The 21349-nt window shown below is 33.7% G+C and overlaps 2 protein-coding genes across 24 annotated transcripts; one reads left to right on the forward strand and one right to left on the reverse strand.

Annotated features, from left to right (window-relative positions):
* Window positions 1–963: 963 nt before the first annotated feature.
* On the forward strand, window positions 964–18848 carry Tm1 (tropomyosin 1). 23 transcript variants are annotated; one of them, XM_066396108.1, is made up of 10 exons: window positions 964–1114; window positions 2449–2590; window positions 2714–2839; window positions 10731–10864; window positions 11504–11621; window positions 13256–13326; window positions 14193–14268; window positions 14849–14911; window positions 17044–17113; window positions 18513–18848. In XM_066396108.1, the coding sequence occupies exons 2-10, from the start codon at window positions 2477–2479 to the stop codon at window positions 18590–18592; spliced, it is 852 nt and encodes a 283-aa protein (XP_066252205.1). In that variant the 5' UTR covers window positions 964–1114; window positions 2449–2476; the 3' UTR covers window positions 18593–18848. The 23 variants fall into 23 exon arrangements, 22 of the variants coding, with proteins under 22 accessions (XP_066252205.1, XP_066252204.1, XP_066252201.1 ...); XM_066396107.1 differs by lacking the exon at window positions 11504–11621 and adding an exon at window positions 12112–12229; XM_066396104.1 differs by lacking the exon at window positions 18513–18848 and adding an exon at window positions 17307–18263.
* On the reverse strand, window positions 18809–19406 carry LOC136412883 (uncharacterized). Its single transcript, XM_066396120.1, has 2 exons — window positions 19203–19406; window positions 18809–19147 (listed from the first exon to the last, which is right to left on the reverse strand). Exons 1-2 carry the CDS (start codon window positions 19388–19390, stop codon window positions 18850–18852), a joined length of 486 nt encoding a protein of 161 aa, XP_066252217.1. The 5' UTR covers window positions 19391–19406; the 3' UTR covers window positions 18809–18849.
* Window positions 19407–21349: the final 1943 nt, after the last annotated feature.

Raw genomic sequence — 21349 nt, forward strand, 5'->3', positions numbered from 1 at the left:
TTTACATTTCTTTATTTAATTTTATCGTGAAATTCCCAGCCAAGAATTGTACTCGTTACGCTTACGACACAATAATCGTCATTTTGCAGAAATTTCAATAAATTATGATTCACCTCGAATCAGCAATCCTAACCAGCAGCCGCGGCGTCCTTGCTCCCAACTATACGTTTAATTATTATACCATATAAGGGGTAAATCTTTAAATTCATTGGAAATTGCATAAAATTGCTTTTGAGCTATGTAGTTACGAGAAAAATAAGACTAATAACTAGCCATCGCGCATTTTCCCATCGGGGCCTATGTCCTTTGTGAATTTGCCTATTTTTCTTACAGTTTTTGGGGTGCAAACAGGTACTTTTCCTACCAGTTGCGTTGGCGTCAATTTTATAAAATCAAGGTTTTTAGGTCGGTACGATAGGATAATCTGGTCAATGTCACTTTTGGTTTTGTTATTGCATTATTGTTGTTTGCACTTTGAGCACGTTTTTCTTTCAGGTTTTAAGGCAGGACTACATAGGCTGAGGGATAACAACCCTAGACTGTTATGAAAACATTTTCTTTATCGCCACTCAGTTTGCAATTATTTATGTATTGAGATTTCTAGGCTGTTGGAAATTAAAGGCGAAGGAAATTCAGTTCAAAAACAGAAACTGCTTTGCACATTAAAATGGTCTTTTTTGAGCCAATGGAACGGGCATGCCGCGAATATCATTTGAATTAATTGACATCCGGTTAAATCAGATGCACTTGCAGAATAAGTCGTAGTAAATAATTCTGTTTCACCAAGTATTAATTTATTTATTTATTAAGATTGTTTTCTAACAATTTTCTAGGAGAAATCCTAGTAACCATTAACCATCTAGCTTCGTGCTGGATGATTAATAGCTTCACTTCGATTTAGAGGGTACAAATCTCCTCCACCTTTTGACAATCACTCATTCTCGTCTCCTCTTTCACCTCCCGATCTATTCCGGTACAAGGAGAGGGGCAGGCTGCCCGGTATGGAGCCCGACGTAAGCTGATAGCACCACCGTTAAGTGAAGCTTCTTAATTCTTAGTCGCTTGAAAACCGCGTATTCGTACTGGTGTCGTACTACTTTCCTTGAGTCTTCAGGTAAGTTCGATTCGAGAGTTAAAGGGCAGCTAGTAGGGCAGAGGTTATTGTGGAAGAGTTTTCGTAGATCTTACGGTACGGCTATAGGACTCATAAGATTTTTTAAAAAATTATTTAGATAGGAGTATCAGTGTGACAAAAAGTTTGTACCTACATGGTAAACTTTTAATGTTGAAGTGTAGGTTTACACGATATTTTCATTGACACATAAGAAACTACTGAGGAAAAAGTTAAATAGGTGGTTTATAATAAAATCTTTAGATCCGCAGGAAATTGCATAGTTATGAGAGTAAGAATTAAGAAGCTTTAACGAAGCTTACATGCTTGACACATCAATATTAGTGGCCCCAAAATCAACTTCTTGCGGATATAATCTTATCACTGAAGATGCAGGATATGAAGTATTTTGCTGATTTTTATGTTTAGAAATTGCTCTAAAAGTGTGATATTGGCCTGTTAGCGAATAAGCGTCCTGTTTATTTTTAGGTTTTAATGTTGTCATGTATACTTGGAACCTAAATATAAACAGTAAACCTTCGGTCACGTAACTAGACTATCAAGACACTATTTGACGTATATTTCTGCAACATAAACATTTTTGAAAAGCAATTATTGTTCTACGAAAGAGCCATGTCCTTTGAATTAATGGTAAGAATCACATTAGATTACTTTCATTTCCACTAATTCGGATGATGAGTGCATAGCGAATTTCAGTTAAAATCAAATTTTCATCTTGATGGAGGTATCAGATATTAATTATCGAACACTCTCCTTTTATATTTTGTTGAACAATGAGCGTATAGGTTTACCCTGGGAATACATAATTTCTTTATGCGCATGATTAATGTGATCTTCCAAACATTATAATGATCTTGTCAATGTCTTCACCAGTCTAATCCCCATTTGACAATTCTTCAGCTTCTCATGATTGGCTCTGGGTAACCTAGATTCAATGGAAATTTAATAGTTCTGGTCAATACTGTGGCCTCTCTAATATATTATTACCATGAACACTATTTCTTTTTTCCATCTATAGATATTTCTTTATACATATTTCGGTGTTAATAATCTAAAGTGGTTCCCAATCTCAATAAAGTATCATTACAATCTGATTCTCTAGCTGATGCCAATTTATAAATATAGCAGACGACCGTTGTGATCTTGTTATAAATTAAATGTCCGCCTAAACATTCCCATTAATTTGCCAAAGAAAAATAATATCAGAATCAGGTCAACGCCTCCAATCAGCAGCTGAACCCAGAAATGGCCCGATCATAATGGTTTTAATTCCATCCTTCGACACGTCGAAATTATAGTGTTTTTTCTTCTTTCAGGTAACCGCGCAAACAAAAAACCGCCACCATGGACGCGATCAAGAAGAAGATGCAAGCGATGAAGCTTGAGAAGGACAATGCGTTAGATCGCGCAGTTTACAACGAACAACAGGCCAAAGACGCCAACCTCCGTGCTGAAAAGGTATGAAAAAGAACGTTTTATTACTTCTTCATTAATGGAAAAATATGTCTCTACCCCTGAGAATTCATGGAAACCTACGTCACTGGTTCTTTGTAAGCGTTATTTATAGAATTGTCCTTACAGGCCGAAGAAGAAGCGCGCCAACTACAGAAGAAGATCCAGACCATTGAAAACGAACTTGACCAGACTCAGGAACAACTCACTCAAGTATTGACCAAGTTGGAAGAAAAAGAAAAGGCTTTCCAGAATGTAAGTAATTAACTTTTCGTATTGCTAGGCTGCAGAGCTGTAAAAAGTACTATGAAAAAAATATCTGGATATTTGAAAGATATTTGGTCCAGAAATATATCAAGCCATATAATATTGTAGGTACTTTGATGGAAAAGTATCTAAAATAATAGATACATTCAAAAGTACACCGTCAAACCTAAATATCTCACTTTTCGTACTTCCTTGTAGTTAATGAAAAAGACTGAATTATCCATTTTGTATATTGATGTTATCCAAAATTGAAAAACACTATTAATAAGATGATTCGATATAAAACAAAGGAACTAAAATTAAAATTTTGAATGTTATGATAGACCATCGTGTATAGTAACGTTGAGTTGGATAGGTTTCTTCACGCCGGCTTTAAAAATGTTGTGGTGTTTTTTTTAATCGCTCCCACTTAAACAAATTATTGATATCCCGTAAGGATCATTTGTAAGACCAGTAATTTATCTCAGTTTCAATATTTAAATCGTTTGTTCGTCTCATATATTATCCTTATGGAACATATATGTATAATTTGTTTTAGCAAAAAAGAGTTAGAGATAATATCGCAAAAATTTATACTTTTAAGATCAGCATGAAGGAACCCCTTTAATAAAATAATATTGTATAGGACATTGCAGAATTCTAAAGTTTATATTTAAACTCGTTCATTTTTTACCAAATCACAACTTTTTAACAGTATTTTTTAATTCTTAGTATATCAACATACAAAATGACTATTTCAGTTTTTCTAATTAGATACAAGGAAGCACAAAATCAGGCTCCTCCGAATGATCCTGAACCTATCTTGTTCAATAACTAAGACATTAAAAACAATTTAAGTTATTTTAAAGTATTTAAGTTACTTTAATATAAACTTTGAAGTTTACTACTTTAAATTATTTATTGAATAGTTTATCATATAACTATAATTTCGAAAGCGCGTTTCACACCCTCTAAAATTATCATGCTAGATGACACTTTATAAGTACATAGGTAGGTACTAGTCCCAAATTGAGAGTACCATCCCGACTCCTTTTTTTCTTGATAGTCGTCACCTTAAGCGTTAATTCGTTGGCTAGCCTTAAGCTAAATATACTTAGAAAGATACTTAAAAAGTAACTAAGTTACCTATAGGTATTTAAGATATTTTTCTGTCTGAAATGTTATTATTTTTTGGACCATAAAAAAGTGTCTAAGAGAACATATATGTACATATACATATTTTAGGTTTTTTTTTTAATTTTCACAGCTCTGCGAGTCTGTAACAAAATCCAAGAAATTTCAGCGAACGATAACCGTAACATAATCAAGCACGATGTATTATTTTTCTCAGAAAGTTTAAACGCATCTCGCGTTCGTATTACTTATCTAAAAATAATCCCAATTTCCACGCGTTGCCATATTTGGCTCGCGCTTCGGGACTCCCTTCCTGTGACGTTATAGTTTAAACTGGCTGGCAGTACTCTATTGCGTTGGGAAGTAGGTCAAAAATACCTTGAAATATTGAACGCCCCCCTCACTGATACGGCTCTGGTCGAGTTGAGTTCATGGTGTATTCCTGGTTGCCGTCTTGAGATATATACATGCTGTGTTGTCAAGTTTTTCGCCCATTTTCAATCAAATTTTATTGTTATTTGACACCACACAGAAATAACACGGTGATTATGGATGGAGTCGTGATAGATTGTCATTGACAAAAATGTATTATGAACAGAAACAAATCAAATCTGTTGTGACACTTTAATAATTATTTGACTTCTGACGTCCGATAAAAAATTTAAATTATATAAGCAATGCTTAAGAAGAAAAGGTTTTTTAGTACTATTATAAATCTACACTAAATAAAACTAAATGTGAAATAGTAAGTATATTAAGTTTTGATGGGCCAAGCTAATGGTTTCCCTAAAAGTATTTCGCACCATAGTAACTGGCAACAGCGCATGGCTAGATTGAAATTTTCGTCGTCAGGAGGCGCGTCAAACGTCAGTCGAGCCAACATGGCTGTCATGTGAAGTGAGTGTGCACGTCGTACGTAATCGAAAATGTCAACAAGTCGCCCCCCGGGATCTCATCGAAAAAGGGGCCATCAACACCATCCACGTAACGAAGGAACCAGACGTAAGCCGATATTAGAACCTGTTATATCGCTTCCGCTAAGCGTTTACAGTACGGCAAATAAGTTGACAAGCAATAAGAGTAGAGAAAGTGTGGTTGAGCAAACCAAAACATTGAAGGCAACTGAAAAAGTTTTCGAAAAGCAAGGCGTTCGGGGGGGTGACACTAGTAAAGAAGTAAAATGTGATATTCCCGTGATAGATCTTACACAATGTGATGACGATGCAGTAGATATTAAGCCTGAAAACATAGTTTCTAATATTAGTAGTAGTGTAGAACCGTCTGTGACGAAAAGTTCTAAAAATGATAAAAATCAGCGGCTCAAGAAGTCTAGAAAAAGCAGAAGTAAATATGAAACATCTCAAACCAATGTTGCATATGAAGAAAGGTCAAAGAAGTTGGTCCCAGAGTTGGAGACAAATGATATGGCTTTAGTAGAAAGGCCTGAAGCAGAGGGTTCCAGTTTAAGTGACCAAGAAATAGATAAAGTTGATCTAGACCCTGAAACTGAGGAACTGTCAAAGCTACGCTGTACTTCTGAAAGAATGGAAGTGATTGCTGAAAAGGAAATGAGACGAAGGGGTCCTAGATGTGCAGACTACCCAGGATTAGCATTTAGTTCAACCTTCAGTTCAGACACCCTGATGAAGTTCAGCATTATCCGGAATGAGATACAGAATATTATGAATACACAGCTTAAAAGGGTAGGTGTTTTATACTGCAATTTGCAAGTCATCAGTCCAAAAATTTTTCTAATATATTATCCCAGGCTAAAATAAATGCATTATTCATGTGCAGTACACACACAAAAAATCTACTATAGAAGTATGTCGAAGGTGCTTTTGGAGGTTAATTGTTTACATTAGTTTAAAAATAGACTTGAGTTTTTGAAAGTTTATAGGCAAACTGAGCAGCCCCTTCCATTTTATGTTTTAAATCTGGGATCAGTGTTGGACCTGGCCAGCCTTGTTGGTTATTTACTTTGAATGCCAATAAATCATAATCAAGATTAAAGCACTTGAATGCTGTTGAGGATCAAGAAGTTGTTGTGTGATTAACTGTTTTGCAAATAATTTTATTATTCACATTCTGAATTTTTCCTAGTTTAATATATAGGATTTATATGTGTCAGTTTTTGGCATATTTTATTCTCAATACATCAAAAAACAGTGCTAGTTTGGCATGTAAGCTATGTTAAAAAATACTACATTACTGAATCACAGAATTTCAAAATTTTAGCCCAGTTTTTAAAGCCTATATAGTTAAAATTCACAAATTGTTGGCAATATGTATAGGGTGACACTTTTTTGGGGGTGAAATTCCCTTTTATCACTCTAAACTTTTTTGTCAGATGCCATAAATCATGTATTTACCACAATTTGAATTTTTTTAAATCAATTTAGAAAGTTTTTTACTTCTTGTAGTGTTCCCATATGTGCCCATTTGGGTGCAGAATATATGGTTAAAGTCCTGTTCAAAAAAAACATGCCTCCATATCTAAAAATGAAAACTCCTATCACACAAGTACTTTTGTTTCCAGGCCAACATAAGTATTGTTGAAAATGGCCTTAAAATAACAATTTCAAAAGCCTGCATACTCAACACTGCCAACATAATATGTACTTTTTGTTTGTTATGTTCTAGTTTTATAGTGTTATCAAACATTATAAAACAAGTGTGATGTGTTATATGGTTTTAAGGGAATGTGACCATTATGGAGAAGTCATATCTCCTTGTGTAGCAAATCCAATTTTAAATTTTAAATATTTCATTAGAAGGGAGCTTTGAGAATGTGCAGGTAAGATTGAACCCATGAAATGGGGTCGTGAGTACTTGCTAGCTGCAAGAGTACTTTAACTCGAGCGATCACCCTGTACGTACTATATATCTTTCTTCCAAGAAAGCAAACATTGAACCTTACCTGTATTAATTTATTCTTAAAAATTCCTAAAAAAAATTTAACGAATATAAAATCAAAAGTCGGTTCATGTAATAATACTGTGAGTTGCAGTTAACAAGTAGGGCATCAGATATTAAAAGAAATTGCCTCATACTTGAAGGCGCCATTTTAGGAGCACGAATAAGGTTAACGTGCAGCAGTAAAACCATATGTTATCATTAAGCATTCAGTAGGTGCATCATTATTGATATGTTGTTAGGTATAAGTCGTATCATCGAATTTCAGAATACTTATAAAAGATACTATGCCTAATTCCTCAGATGTGGCAATGGCCTGAATCATTATGAGTTTGAAGTTACTCCCCTAATGACGCCTTTAAGAACCAGTGAGCAGATTGCGTAGTGCAGTATATCATCATTATTATAAATTCCACATTTGGACCATCAAATTTACTCTATAATATGGCTTATCTGGGAGACAGTTGTTAATGTCAAGTCAATATGTTAAGTCTAAAGGTATTTACGTAAACCTTGAATGTAGAATCTTCTCAACAATTTTTATCTTATATCTTATACTTATTACTGGTATTATCTTTAAAACCGTGTATGAGTAATGGTAGTTATTGTTACTTCCCTTCCCTATTTATTGTCAATAAAATGTACTTATTTATATAACAAATTTAGATTCATAAATGTTTAATCGTCGAATATTTTAATTCGCATTCTTGTGTATTGACCACGGTTTTGAATTTCGTGCCTCCGCTGCCCAGACGATGAATGGGTTGATGACGTTATTGTTGCGACGTTGTCGCGCCAAACTTGTTTTCCTCTGGTAAATTCACTATTGGCGAAAATGTTCGATTTTAGAGCTATTGTCACAGAGTTCAATACTCCTCTATCTAGGTTTTATGTATTGCCGTATTATGACACAAATGAGGGGAGCTTTGACTTCTTCTTCAGAAAAAAATTTCTGTCTGATAAAACTACCAATAATTAAATCTGGGGTAATCAAACACAACGTGACGACGTTGGAAGACAGGTGGCAGCGATGCGCAAGCGCTCAACCGCCATCTTGCCTACCGGTGACTCGCCCAGTCGTTTTGTAGTTTTGCTTAAAACTCACTGTTCGGTCGATTTTCATCGTTCAAAAAATCGTGCGTGTAAAATTAAGTGAACAAAAAGCATCGAAAATGACGACGAACATCCAACAAGGGTCCCTCCTAGACGTGTTAAAAAAGAAAATGCGCCAAACCAAGGAGGAGATGGAACGGTACAAGGACGAGTGCGAGGAATTCAACAAGAGGCTGCAAATGGAGATTATGAGGAGGGAAGAAGTGAGTTTCTCACGTTTTGCCACGTTATCGTACTTGTTATCGGATTATTTGGTGATAAATAACTTGCCAAAATAATTCACGGGTGATCAATGACTTAATTAGAAAACGGAATTCAATTATTCAGACTTGATTGCCCAAGACACATTTTGCCTGTTTTCTGGAGACCTACTCCAATATTTCCTTTATTATTTACTTGAATATATTTCCTAAGTAGAGCTCTTGGTTATATGCAAATTGGATTGAAGTTATTTCTTTGTTTACCATGTTTCTTGGACTTTCCAATTATTCAAGATTATCCTTTTCTATCTCTTGCCTACTTGTAGGGGTTCAAATGCATTTTTTTGAAAAGTATCTAATTGATTCATTGTTGTATTGCTGATTAGAAGCTTATCTTGTGCCTATATTTCTTAATTCATCCTCATCATAAATTATTACTTGGATCAATACTAAAAATAGGGATAGACAGCATAAGTTTTTTTGGTCATCTAAAACCAAAGAGCTGCAGTATGAAATTTTGAATTTTGTAATGGAATACCCAGCATGTTCTTTTATTTGATGGGCTTCTTTATTTAAAAAATATAATGTTTTATGGTATTATCTCTAATAGTTCTTACTGAAAGAATTATTTATGTAAATAGGTAAAAGTTATGAAATTAAAGTGATTTGTCTGTCTTACATATAATTCTTATAGAGCATATGTAATTTGTTTAAGTAAAAATGATGGGAGATAATACTATAACACTATATTTCAATCAATACAAGTTTAATACAAGATGTTACATTGCAAAAATCAACATTTTGTGTTGTAGGTTTTGCCAAATCATCTTTTTAATAGTATCATCAAATTTTATCTGTGTAAATATATGAAATGGCTGTTTTCAATTTTTGAAACAAATTTAGGATGACTCAAAAGAAAGAAGTCTTTAATCCCTTCCAAATAATTTTGCACATCATAAAGTTTTTTAGCCCCAAGACTGAATTGACATCTCATAAATATCAGAAAATTAACTACATTATTTTATAGGCTATTTTCAAGGTCATTTTCAATGCTGATATTTCTTTTAAATTGAGTCCAAACTGGCAGATTTATTAATCTATAGAATAGAACACTTCCAGCTAATAAAAATAAAATTTCAAAAATGCTGATCTTGGTGCAACCCATGCTTTATGAATATGGCATTTGCCCCAGTTCATAAATTAGTCTGTAAAGAGGTTGAACTAACCTTACCATTGGTCATTTTAATTCATATTTAAATGAATGCCAGGGAATTTATGAAAATAAAAAGTTATATAAAAATGTTTACAAAAGCCAGAGAGATTATGATTTAAAATTCAAATCAATTTTAAAAAAAGTCAAATTTGATGAGAAAGTCTATAATATTTAAATTACTAGTCAGTCATTTTAAAGAGATTGACAGCAATCACTGGCACTAATGAATAATAACATATTTTGTTGAGAAAATTTAATTAGTAGCTGCAAAATAGTGCTTCACACTTGATAATGTACTCAATAAATAATTTGTACTTTTAAACCTGTTTTTCACATATTTTTCAAAGTATTTCTTTTATCAGACTACAATTAATATTTCTTCAAACTACAGTAGATAACAAGACTGATAATAAGTATTGGGTATATATAATGCTTTAATTTAAATTACGGTTCTTTATACAATATTTGTCTTTAGTTAGCAGCCCCATGATTCACCAGTAAATAGCGTAGGAATTCCTGGTTCTATGGCAAAGTCCATGACCTTAAGCCAGTGACAGAAATATTCATTACTAGCGTCTAAAGGTGTATGACAAAGTTTTCTTGCGGACAGAGGAGCAAAAAAGTATTTTTGAGCATCGAATAGAGTGTGGGATTGCGTAGCCTCGGCCTTTACATAATTAATCAAATTCATGCACGACCGTTAAACTGTTACAACTAGATCTTAGCATTTCCATTTCTAAAACATATCTTCATTATTCATTACTTGCGCATTTATAAGGATTAAAGTTAAAACTTTGTTGTCCAATAACGCTTAAAAATAACTGTTAATTAATATTGACAATTCAAATGTTACATAGCATCGTTAATTTCAATCTGGTATAGTCATATCATTTTGCTTTTGATTCTCGATTCGACCTTTACAAGGCCGCTTTGCTCTATGAGATAATCAACCAAGATTGAGAGTTAAGATATTTTGCTACATGTTCCTATGTAATTTGATTGCTTTAGAATCATGTATTATGGGTGTGGTTAACGGGACTAGTTTAGATATCGTTTCAGTGGTTTTTTAAAATTTTAAAAAGTGTAAAATGTATAAGAGTGTATAAATATCTGAATGTGCATTTGCATGTAACACAACACACATAATAATTGTCAAGCTTAAATCTACCATACTTCCTTCCTGCGGCGTTGAATGGGTTTACTCAACTATGTTCAATAGTACTACCCAAATAATAATCATAGGGCGTAGTAATTGATTGGTACCAATTCGCCTTTATATTATGTAATGCCGACCAATTTTCGACCGAATTTTTCCTTGTTACAGGCAGAATCTGAGGTGGCTGCTCTTAACAGGCGTATCCAGCTTTTGGAAGAAGACTTGGAACGTTCGGAAGAACGTCTTGCCACAGCCACTGCCAAACTGGCCGAAGCCTCACAAGCCGCTGATGAGAGCGAGAGGTTTGTGGTCAAATGTCTGGGAATGTTTTTGACGAGGAACTGAACTATTTTGGCCCTGTTTAATATGACTAGAAATTTTTTTAATAAGAATTTTTCTTCAAGAATATCCCTTGACATGTATGTTTACCACAGTTTTTCCACACTAACTTTTATGCGGCGATTGAATTTTTAATTAGCAAACATATCACAAATTTTGTTTTCAGTGGACAAATTTGTTTGTAGTTGATGTATACAGAGTGATAACTTTTACAATGCACAGCATTGAAATCTTCTAAACATAAAGTAATATGCAAGGTCGGTCAAAAGTTCATTTAGTGCTTATCAAGAATCAACATAAAAAATACAGTTTTCTGTCATGGTAAAATACTTGGCTTTTTTTACAATTTAATCAACTCTGTATCTCTTTGAGGTTATGGAATTCCAATGAAATAAACTATACATATATGGACAAAATTTCTGATTGACTTTTTTCTTAACCAAAATACTATTTTATTAGAATTTTGAGAGTTTCTTTGTAGAATATTTCCATTAAAACCCAAATGTGTATTTATCAAAAAATAACAACGTTCAATTGCCACATATCACCTTATTTCCCCTTTCCTTAATCTAACTGTGTGTCGCTTGTTTGCTACTAAAAAGGATACGCAAGGCTCTGGAAAACAGGACGAATATGGAAGATGACAGGGTTTCAATTCTGGAACAACAGCTGGCCCAAGCCAAACAGATAGCTGAAGAGGCAGATAAAAAATATGAAGAGGTAGAGTCAACTCTTTTGTTCTTCAAGAAACATCAGAGCAATTTTGGTTTTGGGTAGTTCTTCACTACATTTCAGAAAGTGCTATGTTTGCATTTATTATACTTATATTTTTATATTTTATATATTTATTATATTTATATTTTTGCTACCAAAATCAATCTTTGCCTGTGCACTTTCTGTTTAAAGTTACAAAATATTATATTTTTTAATAATTTTCCACCAAAAACTTTCTATTTATCTATAGCCAGGGTAGCTGAGAGAGAATAGCAGCAACCGTCGTTTCTTCAAATCCCTAATTCAGGCAGAATTTGAGACTTTGCTATTGGTTTTATTCATTGTTGTTTTCATTGTTATTTAAAACCTAAATAGCAAAGTACAAAACTGTTTCTTTCTTTAACAGCAAGTATTTTTTCAGCTTAACTCCCGCAGTGTGTTAACTCATTTACGACTTAATCCTGTTACTTATAGTTTTTATTTCGAAAAATCACAGGCAACGCAAGATTCTCGAAAACCGCTCCTTGGCCGATGAAGAACGTATGGACGCCTTGGAGAACCAGCTCAAGGAAGCCAGATTCCTTGCTGAGGAAGCCGACAAAAAATACGATGAGGTTAATAAAGTTTGTGGTGACGTGGAACCGCCTTAACAAGTGTTCTTTTTTGGTTAAAATGCGCCTTGACGTCGGTATGACATGATGGGCATTGTGTGTGCGTCCTGCTGACCCCAAAATAGCCCGTCCGCTGGTTTAATTCTTTAGAAAATTGTGTGGTGCTGCTAACAACCGTAGTTTACATAGGGGAAATGAAAAATATTGATATTCGGAACATACTCGTCAAGGAAGCGGTAGTGCCTTGTAAAGTGTCCTTAAAGCATATGATGCGTTTAAATTTGTTGTTTAGTGATTCATTTGGCAGCTCGGGATTAGTGCATTCTACGAAGTGATTTTAGGTGCAGTTTTCCGCACAGTTGCGTTATTTTTCAGGCATGTTGGGATTTATGGGAATTCGAATTGAAATTTACTTGACTCTCAGATTTTAATTCTATAAATAACTTTGTTTTTATTAGTTGTAGGCAACCAAAGGTAAATAAGGACAAAGGGAAATAATATATTTTTGTAATTGTATTTATGTATATTCTGCTAAATCTTAATAATATCTTCCTGGTAAATTTAGCATCTAGACACCATAACCGTTGCCCGTAAGAAGAACTAAATTTATCAGTTATTCTAATATGATATTTAATCCTCTCACGTAAAAGGCTTTAAAATAACATCTATTTATCAATTCAAGTTGGGATATCTTTTGTGTTAGATCACACTGTGCGTCCTTCAACCTTTGTTATATAAGTACTCAACCAGTTATTTGCACCCGAGATGTGTTTCAAGTAACAAATTTTATCAATTTTATGGGAATGTTAACTTGTTTGTATTATTATTGTGTAAGTGGACTTTAAATGGGCCAAACAGAGTTCTCCAAAGTCCAAGCTGTCTTTGCCATGGAAGTTCCGGCTACAAAATTACGAAGTATGTTCCAAAAAAAGTATTTTTCGATTTCTTGCATAACTATACAGTTTTTGTTGTTATAATTTAATTGGTATCTATTATCTTCAGGAATTTAATTGTTTAAAAAACCTTTAGGTAGCCCGTAAATTGGCCATGGTTGAAGCTGACCTGGAGAGAGCCGAAGAACGTGCCGAGGCAGGCGAATCGTAGGTGTCTTTGTGTTTAGCAGTTCATGTGCTTTGTTTCTATTTGGTTGACGATTTTCGCCAAGCATGAGACACATTTACTTTAACCAGAGCTTATCGAGAGTCCCACCACATCAAATCTGGATTCTTAACCTTAAACTAATTTGTGTTTACTTTTTTTACTAATTGAGCGATAAATTTGCCGCTTTATTGCATGATTTTCGTTTGCGCTGCAGGTGGCTAGAAAATTGGTACTTACGGAGCACGACTTGGAACGGGTGGAAGAGCGAGCTGGCCACTCTGATAGGTGCTTGTTTTTCTTTTATATGCTTTAATTTAGCAGTTGCAAGGATTTGCAAACGATGTCAGCACATGTGTTCCTGAAGAGATATTTTTGATTCAACGTTTTTGCGTCGAAATGGTCTGTAAAAGCATCTAAAATGCTATGTAAAATGGAAGCAAATATAATACGTTATTTAAGCGCCATTTGCAAAATTTCAAGGTATCTCAATCTTAAGTAGAATGGCCTGGCTTGACGTCAATATGACGAGTGTCAATTTTAATAATCGTTTCCTGTTGAACGTCGTACTTCGCATTCTTCGCGGAGTCGACAGTATGACTCTTGAGGAGGTTTACGTTTATAAGATTTTTCATGGGGGGTATCTTAGACATACACTGTACTTAAACTTAACACGTCAACACAGACCTATACAATCTTCATATTTAAAAGTTACTTTTTTGAACATGAACAACTAGAATACTTTCTTGCCTTGCAATGTCATCTTGCTTTAAAATTACATCGTCTGCAAATCTACGAGTCTGTAAAGTAAATTTGCTAGTAGTATTTGACACCCAGGTGCACAGTAACATTTTGTTTGATTTTGCAGAAAAATCGTAGAACTTGAAGAGGAACTTCGCGTAGTAGGCAACAACCTCAAATCCCTCGAAGTTTCCGAAGAAAAGGTGAGTGTTTATGTTAGTTTGTTTTATTTAATTGCCAATCTTAGGCTCATCTGAGTTAATGTTAAGTCAAAGATGTTACCCAATTTTGTTTAAAAATTACCTACAAATTTTTTGTAGTCACTTGATTAATGACGAATTCGGGTATCCAGAAAGTGTGATCGCCTAACGGTTTATCACACACAGTAATTGTTATTTTAACTGAGTCATTGGTTTGGAAAATGCCACATCTAATCTCAAACAAAATAAAAGAAAAAAATCGTTTTGGAAGCCGACGCAATGGCTTGCTTTTGGGCGAATCGGCCATCAAGCTATATACGTCAGTTTAGCACTGTAAAATGTCAGTCATTTTATCACAATTAGAATGCTGTTTTTTAGATGGCTCCATTGGCCACAAATTTAATAACAATATCTATCTATTTTTTTAAAATTTTATCATTTATTCCATATTCTTTTAGGTCAATGGGTACACATGGTAGAATCATATTTTATCATAAATTCATAATTTTTCACTCAGGCAGACACCAAATTTCGATTTTGCAAGTGTAATTTTACGCTAACACTTCAACCTTGAATCCTATAGGCCAACCAACGGGAAGAGGAATACAAGAACCAAATCAAGAACCTCACTACCCGCCTAAAGGAGGTACCCTCTAAAAAAGAGACTTTCTTTTCAGTGTTGTTAGTTTGCCCTTTTTAACTCGTTAACCAACCCATCGCAGTGTTGCCGTATTTGCCTTGTTTTCTGATACCCTGCTGATTTTTTAATGTCTTTAATTTTCCCGTATTTTATTACTAAGAAATTGTGTTTTGATAGTTGGCTTGATCTCAGTGTTTTTCTTTTTGCACTAACTTAGGCAACGTTAAAAGAAGAAGAGTATTCACAGGCGTTAAAACAAGTAGAGCAGCGACTGAGAGAGGTAATAAAATCGGCAGGAAAGACTTTTTGTAGATACGTGCAACGGATCTGTAGCATCTCTCTGTAGTTGTCCTAGTGACATGTTTGAATCATTTTGCATCATGGTCCGTCCTGTATATTCCTCATTCTGTTCGTATCTAGCTTTTCTTTGGGAGAATATTTATTGAAATATTTAATTTATGCATACAGTTGAAATTTATAATCTTCCTTGTCGTAAGCATGTACTATATGGCTTTATTTGTTCTATGTCAGGCCGCAGTGACCAGAGAACACAGCGAAGACAAAATCCGCATTATTTCAGACAAATTGCGTGAAGTAAGTGCTCTTAACCATTCTATTTCTCTTATTTGCACTACAATAATCGTAACGATAATTATAAATTTAATGGGATTTATCTTGTTCTTCACGGGGCTTGATGCCGTTTAATTTCTACAGTCATGCAACGGGAGCATAATGGATACACATATATCATTACAGTTATATTTTTAGAACGTTATAATGTTTAATACATTGGGAATTAGTGCACATGCCTATACCGGGCATTTCAAACTTTTTTTGAAAAGCAATAAGTACTTAATTAAGGCTTTACCCTAGGCTTTCAAGCAAAACTCTTAAATACTTTTTTTTTAAAGTTATCTGTCCTTCGCCATAATATGAAGAGTTTGAATCTCCCGGTACTAATCAAGAACTTCACTATCATGGCAATAGAGCAATCTAAAAGTTTGCCTAGACTTATGGAAACGTTCTTTCTAGTTCCGTCTGTGACTATTTGATGTGCTTTAGTTCAACCACGTATTGCCAGATCGAACGGTTCCATTTAATCCAACAGAACTTTTCAAATCTGGTCACTAAAGTATCCTTATTTCAAATGGAATGGTATTCCTCAAATCAGCATGTTGGGTTGTAGAATATTTGTCCGTTTATTTCCGTTTTTGTTTATCAAAGAAACTGCTAACAGTGATGTGATTTCCGGATAATGCAGCGATCGGCTAGAATGCACTTTAAATCTAAACCAATGGTCATCACTGGAATCACCTGCTGTTGAACCGGAAGGTGCAAAATTGTCGAATCATATTTTGATGAGAGTCAAATCTATTTAAGTAAACATAGCCTCTCATATTAAAATACTTAAACCTCTCACATTAAAACTAAATAAAGCTGGAAAAATCGTTTATTCCCTGTTTCCTACTCTATTTTCTTTTCATTCCTTCACTGTGAGTAGTTTCTCCTTGATATTAAAATCTCATGCCTTTCATATTTTTTGTACAATAATTGATACAGGGAGAGTCATAGTAGTACTAAAGCACCAGAATTAATTGTAGTAAGTATATATGGTTTTGCGTGCATTAGTGTGCTTTTGGCTTCTATTAACTGTAGTCTTTCACAATTTGCGTGGTAGTTAATTGTTGACATGTGCGGAAGAAAGTGGAACTTTTAATGAAAATACATATTCCATTTAGTATAGTAAAGATACAGTTATTAAATGAATTTGAATTTTCGTTAAGTTTGCATGTAATGGAGAATGAAATAGCAATGTGATGTGTCAAGTGGTTAAAACCTTCAGTTTATACCAACAAAAATTTCCGACTTAAAAATGAAAATTAGTTCAGTTGGTGATAAATGTTGGTGTAAACTCCTTGAGAAGGGAAATTTATTAATGTCTCCATATTATCATTCAATGTAAGTAATTGTTTTCCTTGATAGAACTGATCTTAAGACATTAATAAATAGATAAAATCAAAATAGTGGATAAATCAAGTAGCGAGGAAAGAGCTACTTTATTTGTCTTCTCTTTTGTTCAAGATTTATTTTGAGGACATGGGGTAAAATATTACTTAAAATGATTTTTTTGAATCTAGGCTGAAGCCCGCGCTGAGTTCGCTGAACGTTCAGTCCAGAAACTGCAAAAGGAGGTTGACAGACTCGAAGGTAAGCCAACCAAAAAAGCTTTAAATTGTAACTTCAAAAATAATGTCGTCTTTATAACCAAATTTATATTTGCTTTAATTCAGCTCCCAGCAAGCGATTTATTTATGGTTTTAAAACTACCAAAACTCCTAGCTATTTTTTTTTTTTAATTTTTTGTTTTATTAACCCCTAACCGTCCTCTCCCAAATTGCAGACGACCTCTTAGCAGAAAAAGAAAAGAACAAAATTTTGGCAGATGAAATGGAAGCCACATTACACGACATACAAAACATGTAATTCCGCCGAACGTACATACCTCAAAAACTGAAAGTATCAGTTATTTTTTTTTATTATTGTACGTTTAGGAGCTATTATTGTTTTGAGGAAGTTTCATATGTTCGATCACCATATATATAGCTTAGTGACCGCTTTTGCCGGGCATAATCCAAGAAAGGAAAACATTCCAATAGTTTGGAGCTTAGATAAAAATAAGTTGTTAGGGACCAACGGTAAATAAAAAAATGTCGTTATTTTGGTGCTTTCGTAATGAAGTAGCGTAGGTTACAGTAGGATTTTGCAAACTCCAATCGAACAAGTCGGGTAATAAAGACATTGATAATCATCTATCGCTCGGTTTGAATAAATTATTCGTGTAGCTATTTAGAAATTCTCTGGTCATTTATAATTTATGATTTTTCATTATTTTTGTACTTCTATTTTCTATCTTAGGAAAAGTATGATTAATTACAATACGCCCTAAAGTCCACTGCCATGAATATCGAAATTAAAAATGGCCGTCATACTTATTTATTCATCATTAGTTTCAACATCAATGACTGATACACATCAGAAAGTAAATGTAAAAGCACAACGGTGTAAATCGACAATAATAATTTGTTTCGCACTGTTTATGTATATTGTTGGTTGAGTGGTAGCTTTTTCTATATTATCAATAAATGTCACAAATTGTGAAATTTGGGATTTTCCACATTCGTTATATTACGGACGCAAGAGCTTATTCAATTTATACGCAAACAAAAATCATATTGAGTATTATCGATAAATAAAGTTTATTTTAGAGCCCTTATTGTTTATATTTGCTAATATTGAAAGTGTATTTTTATGTAGTTAAAAACTAATTATTATTGATTAATTATATATTTTTAATTTCCTTTATTTGTTTGTTTTTTTTTCTTTGCCTTTTGTTTCCTTTTTTATGTTAACCAGCCGTTGCATGAGAGTGATTTTTCCGTGTAAAACTAACGAGTGCTGTTGTATACCACTAAAATACGGTAAGTTAATGATTTAACTAACAACAAATTTTTATCCGTCTTTAACGACGTTCAAATATTTGTCTTAAAACCTTACGACTTGCCTATCTGTAGAAGATAGATAATTGTATTTCTTTCGTTTTCCGTAGACGAGCTGGTCGCCGAAAAGGAACGTTACAAGGAGATTGGAGACGACTTGGACACGGCCTTTGTGGAACTTATTTTGTAAATTTTACGTTTCAGTTTACCCCTGCAGGCGTTATGTTTCCCTGCCCATGTTTGCTTTGTAGTTTCTCAGACACTTAAACAAGCGACTCTTGCCACCTCATATAATTTTTCGATGCAGCAAACTAAAATGCAAATTTTGATGTGGTAATGGTTAGCACAACGTCCTACGGGAAGGTATTTTTGTTAATGTGTTAACTGTTGTAATTTTATTTATTATTGAATATATCAAACGTAAATATATTTGTTCATTTAGTACATTTATTGCATTTTTTTACACAAGTTGCTTAAGGTGTTCTGAGCAATCTTGGCAGAGTTTCGAATTAACTTGGCACACTCATCGATTTGTTTTTCTAGCTGTTCTATAATCTTAGAAAATGCAGCCTCCAAATCTTGACCTTGTTTGCCTGAAATCCCTTTGGCCTCTGCGACCACATTGGTTAATTTGCTCTTGCTGGACTGCCAGGTTTCGTTAATACTTTGGATTACCTGTTTTTCCACAATTCCTATTTTGTCCGAGTATTCAATCATGGCGTTCGTAGCCGCCTTTTTCCTTTCCCTATGCAAACGAAACCGATTCAAAATCAGGTTTTTAAAGCGTAAATGCTTCTTACGGGTTACTGCATTTTCCCAATATCTTTATACATTCGGTATTTGCTTGAGTGACTAAGATATTAAATTGTGCATGGGCATCTTCGGTTGCCGTTTTTATCATAGCCTCAGCTGCTGATTTCAGTTCTTCGAGAGCTTTTATGCTTCCGTCATAGATTGTTTGCAATAAATGTTTAGCCGCTTCGTCCATTTTCTGTATTTTTAGAACAAATATTTTTTGTTAAGAAATGACAAAAATTACTTATGTCATCGACAATGTGCGTCATATTGGCATTGCTAAGCTACAGGTGCCATTACATTGTTAAGGTAAGATAAGCACAGCAAATAACAGAGTAAATGTATTAACTTACTTAGAATTAATTCCTTTCTGTTAAGCCAAATAATTCACCTTACTTAAATTTAAACCTCGTCTTGTATTCTACAACGTAAATTTTCCTATTTTAGCGGTAATCCACTTAGGAGTGTCCTTAAACTACGTAGCTATCGGTTTTTTTCATATTTTAAAGATGGTAAGTAACTAACGGATATTATGTATAAAAATCGATATTTAGAAGATTTTCAAATAGTACGAAGAGAAATAATAAAATTTCCCTACATTTGTCTCTATCATCCACCTTTCTAAATTGCTGGAAAGACATTTCATTCCAAGTTTCACTTAAAATTCTTGAAGTCATATATTTTTTTATAGACCCTGCAACACGGCATCTCTTTTTGTATAAACTAGAATATATATATATATATATATTTTTTTTTTTATTCTCATAGTTTACTAAAATTACCTAATCCTCTCCAAGTGAAACACCCTCCCGAACAAATTATTTCAACTACTATTTACTAATTTCGTATCGATTTAACGCATTAGAAGCAGCTTAACAAATTCTTGTTTTTTGCTGTTCTCTGGTCATCTGGCTTGCTTCTTATTCGTTTCTTACTAATACACAGGTTGCGATGTATCAATAACATGTAAGTTTTGTGGGAGCAAGGAAAGAAATGTTATTTAGAGTGCTTCTCAGACTGAAATAGAAAAAGTCGATGTTTTGTATAAAATGGTATTTTTATAAAATCCGGTGCGATACTAAATATCGGCTAAACATGTTCCGAGCCATCGTATTGTTTTGTATACCACTGGACGAAAATATTGCCTGAAGTGTTTTTTAAAAAGTTTTTGCCGATCTTGCAGTAGTTTCGTTCGTTTTAGCAATTGTTATTATTTTATATATAACTTTAAATATAAATTATAAATTTTCATTACGTATTTTGAAGTTCTATTGGTTTCTTTGTCTATCTTTCTATATTGTAAAAAATATTCATACGTACGTACATATGTATATCAGTCTCACGTCTTGTGCCTCAGTCACGGGAAAAATGTAATATATTTGATGTTATAATTGAAAAAAATTGTCTGAATGAAAAGTAAGAGCCAGGATCTAACTTGTTTGTTCCTATAAAGTAACAGTCGATATCCAAGGTTGTGAATTGTTTAGCTGTAATATCCAAAGTTATGTGTATATCATTTTTATATATACGAATTGATGTGACTATTATAAAAACAATTCACCATTACCCCACCTTACTTTATAATTTGTTCTAAGTAGATTAGCCGTTGTTCTTGGTATGTTGCATATTATTAGCATTTTAATGCTTTTCTAGACGACCTTCTTCTGGAAAAAAGCAAATTCAAAGCTATCGCTGATGAAATGGATCAGACTGTAGCCGATCTAGTGGGTTACTAGGAACCAAGACCTGAGACCATCATTGCCTTTCTCCAAAGAAAAAGTTTAATTAAATTGCGTTTTTAGCTACCCCTAATTGTGATACTGCTTCCATATGTTATATTATGTCTGTAACGCTTCACCGTGTTCGTGCTTTGTCCACCGTTAAATGAAAGTGTTTTAAAGCTTCCCATTTAATTTTAGCAATGTAATCCATGAAATTGCAAACGCTAACTTGTTCGCAATTTTAAGTCTTTGGTTTACACGGAGGAGTGAGTATATGTTTAAATATTGTCGCCGTATTCATATTTGTCACATTTATTAATTGTCTCAATAATTCTTGGTACCCTTCACTATCATTATAGATATGCAATTCGTTAAAGATAATTATTGCTCATGGAAAAATTTTATACACCATATTAGAAAAGTACGATTTG

Source organism: Euwallacea similis, chromosome 13, assembly GCF_039881205.1.
Source record: "Euwallacea similis isolate ESF13 chromosome 13, ESF131.1, whole genome shotgun sequence".
NCBI lineage: Eukaryota > Metazoa > Arthropoda > Insecta > Coleoptera > Curculionidae > Euwallacea > Euwallacea similis.

Coding starts and splice junctions, on each gene's coding strand:
- Tm1 (XM_066396100.1), top strand. CDS start 4,891: ATGTCAACAAGTCGCCCCCCGGGATCTCATCGAAAAAGGGGCCATCAA. Junction 5,668..10,730: donor TGAATACACAGCTTAAAAGG/GTAGGTGTTTTA, acceptor TCCTTGTTACAG/GCAGAATCTGAGGTGGCTGC. Junction 10,865..11,503: donor GCCGCTGATGAGAGCGAGAG/GTTTGTGGTCAA, acceptor GCTACTAAAAAG/GATACGCAAGGCTCTGGAAA.
- LOC136412883 (XM_066396120.1), bottom strand. CDS start 19,390: ATGGACGAAGCGGCTAAACATTTATTGCAAACAATCTATGACGGAAGC. Junction 19,148..19,202: donor TTGGGAAAATGCAGTAACCC/GTAAGAAGCATT, acceptor TCGTTTGCATAG/GGAAAGGAAAAAGGCGGCTA.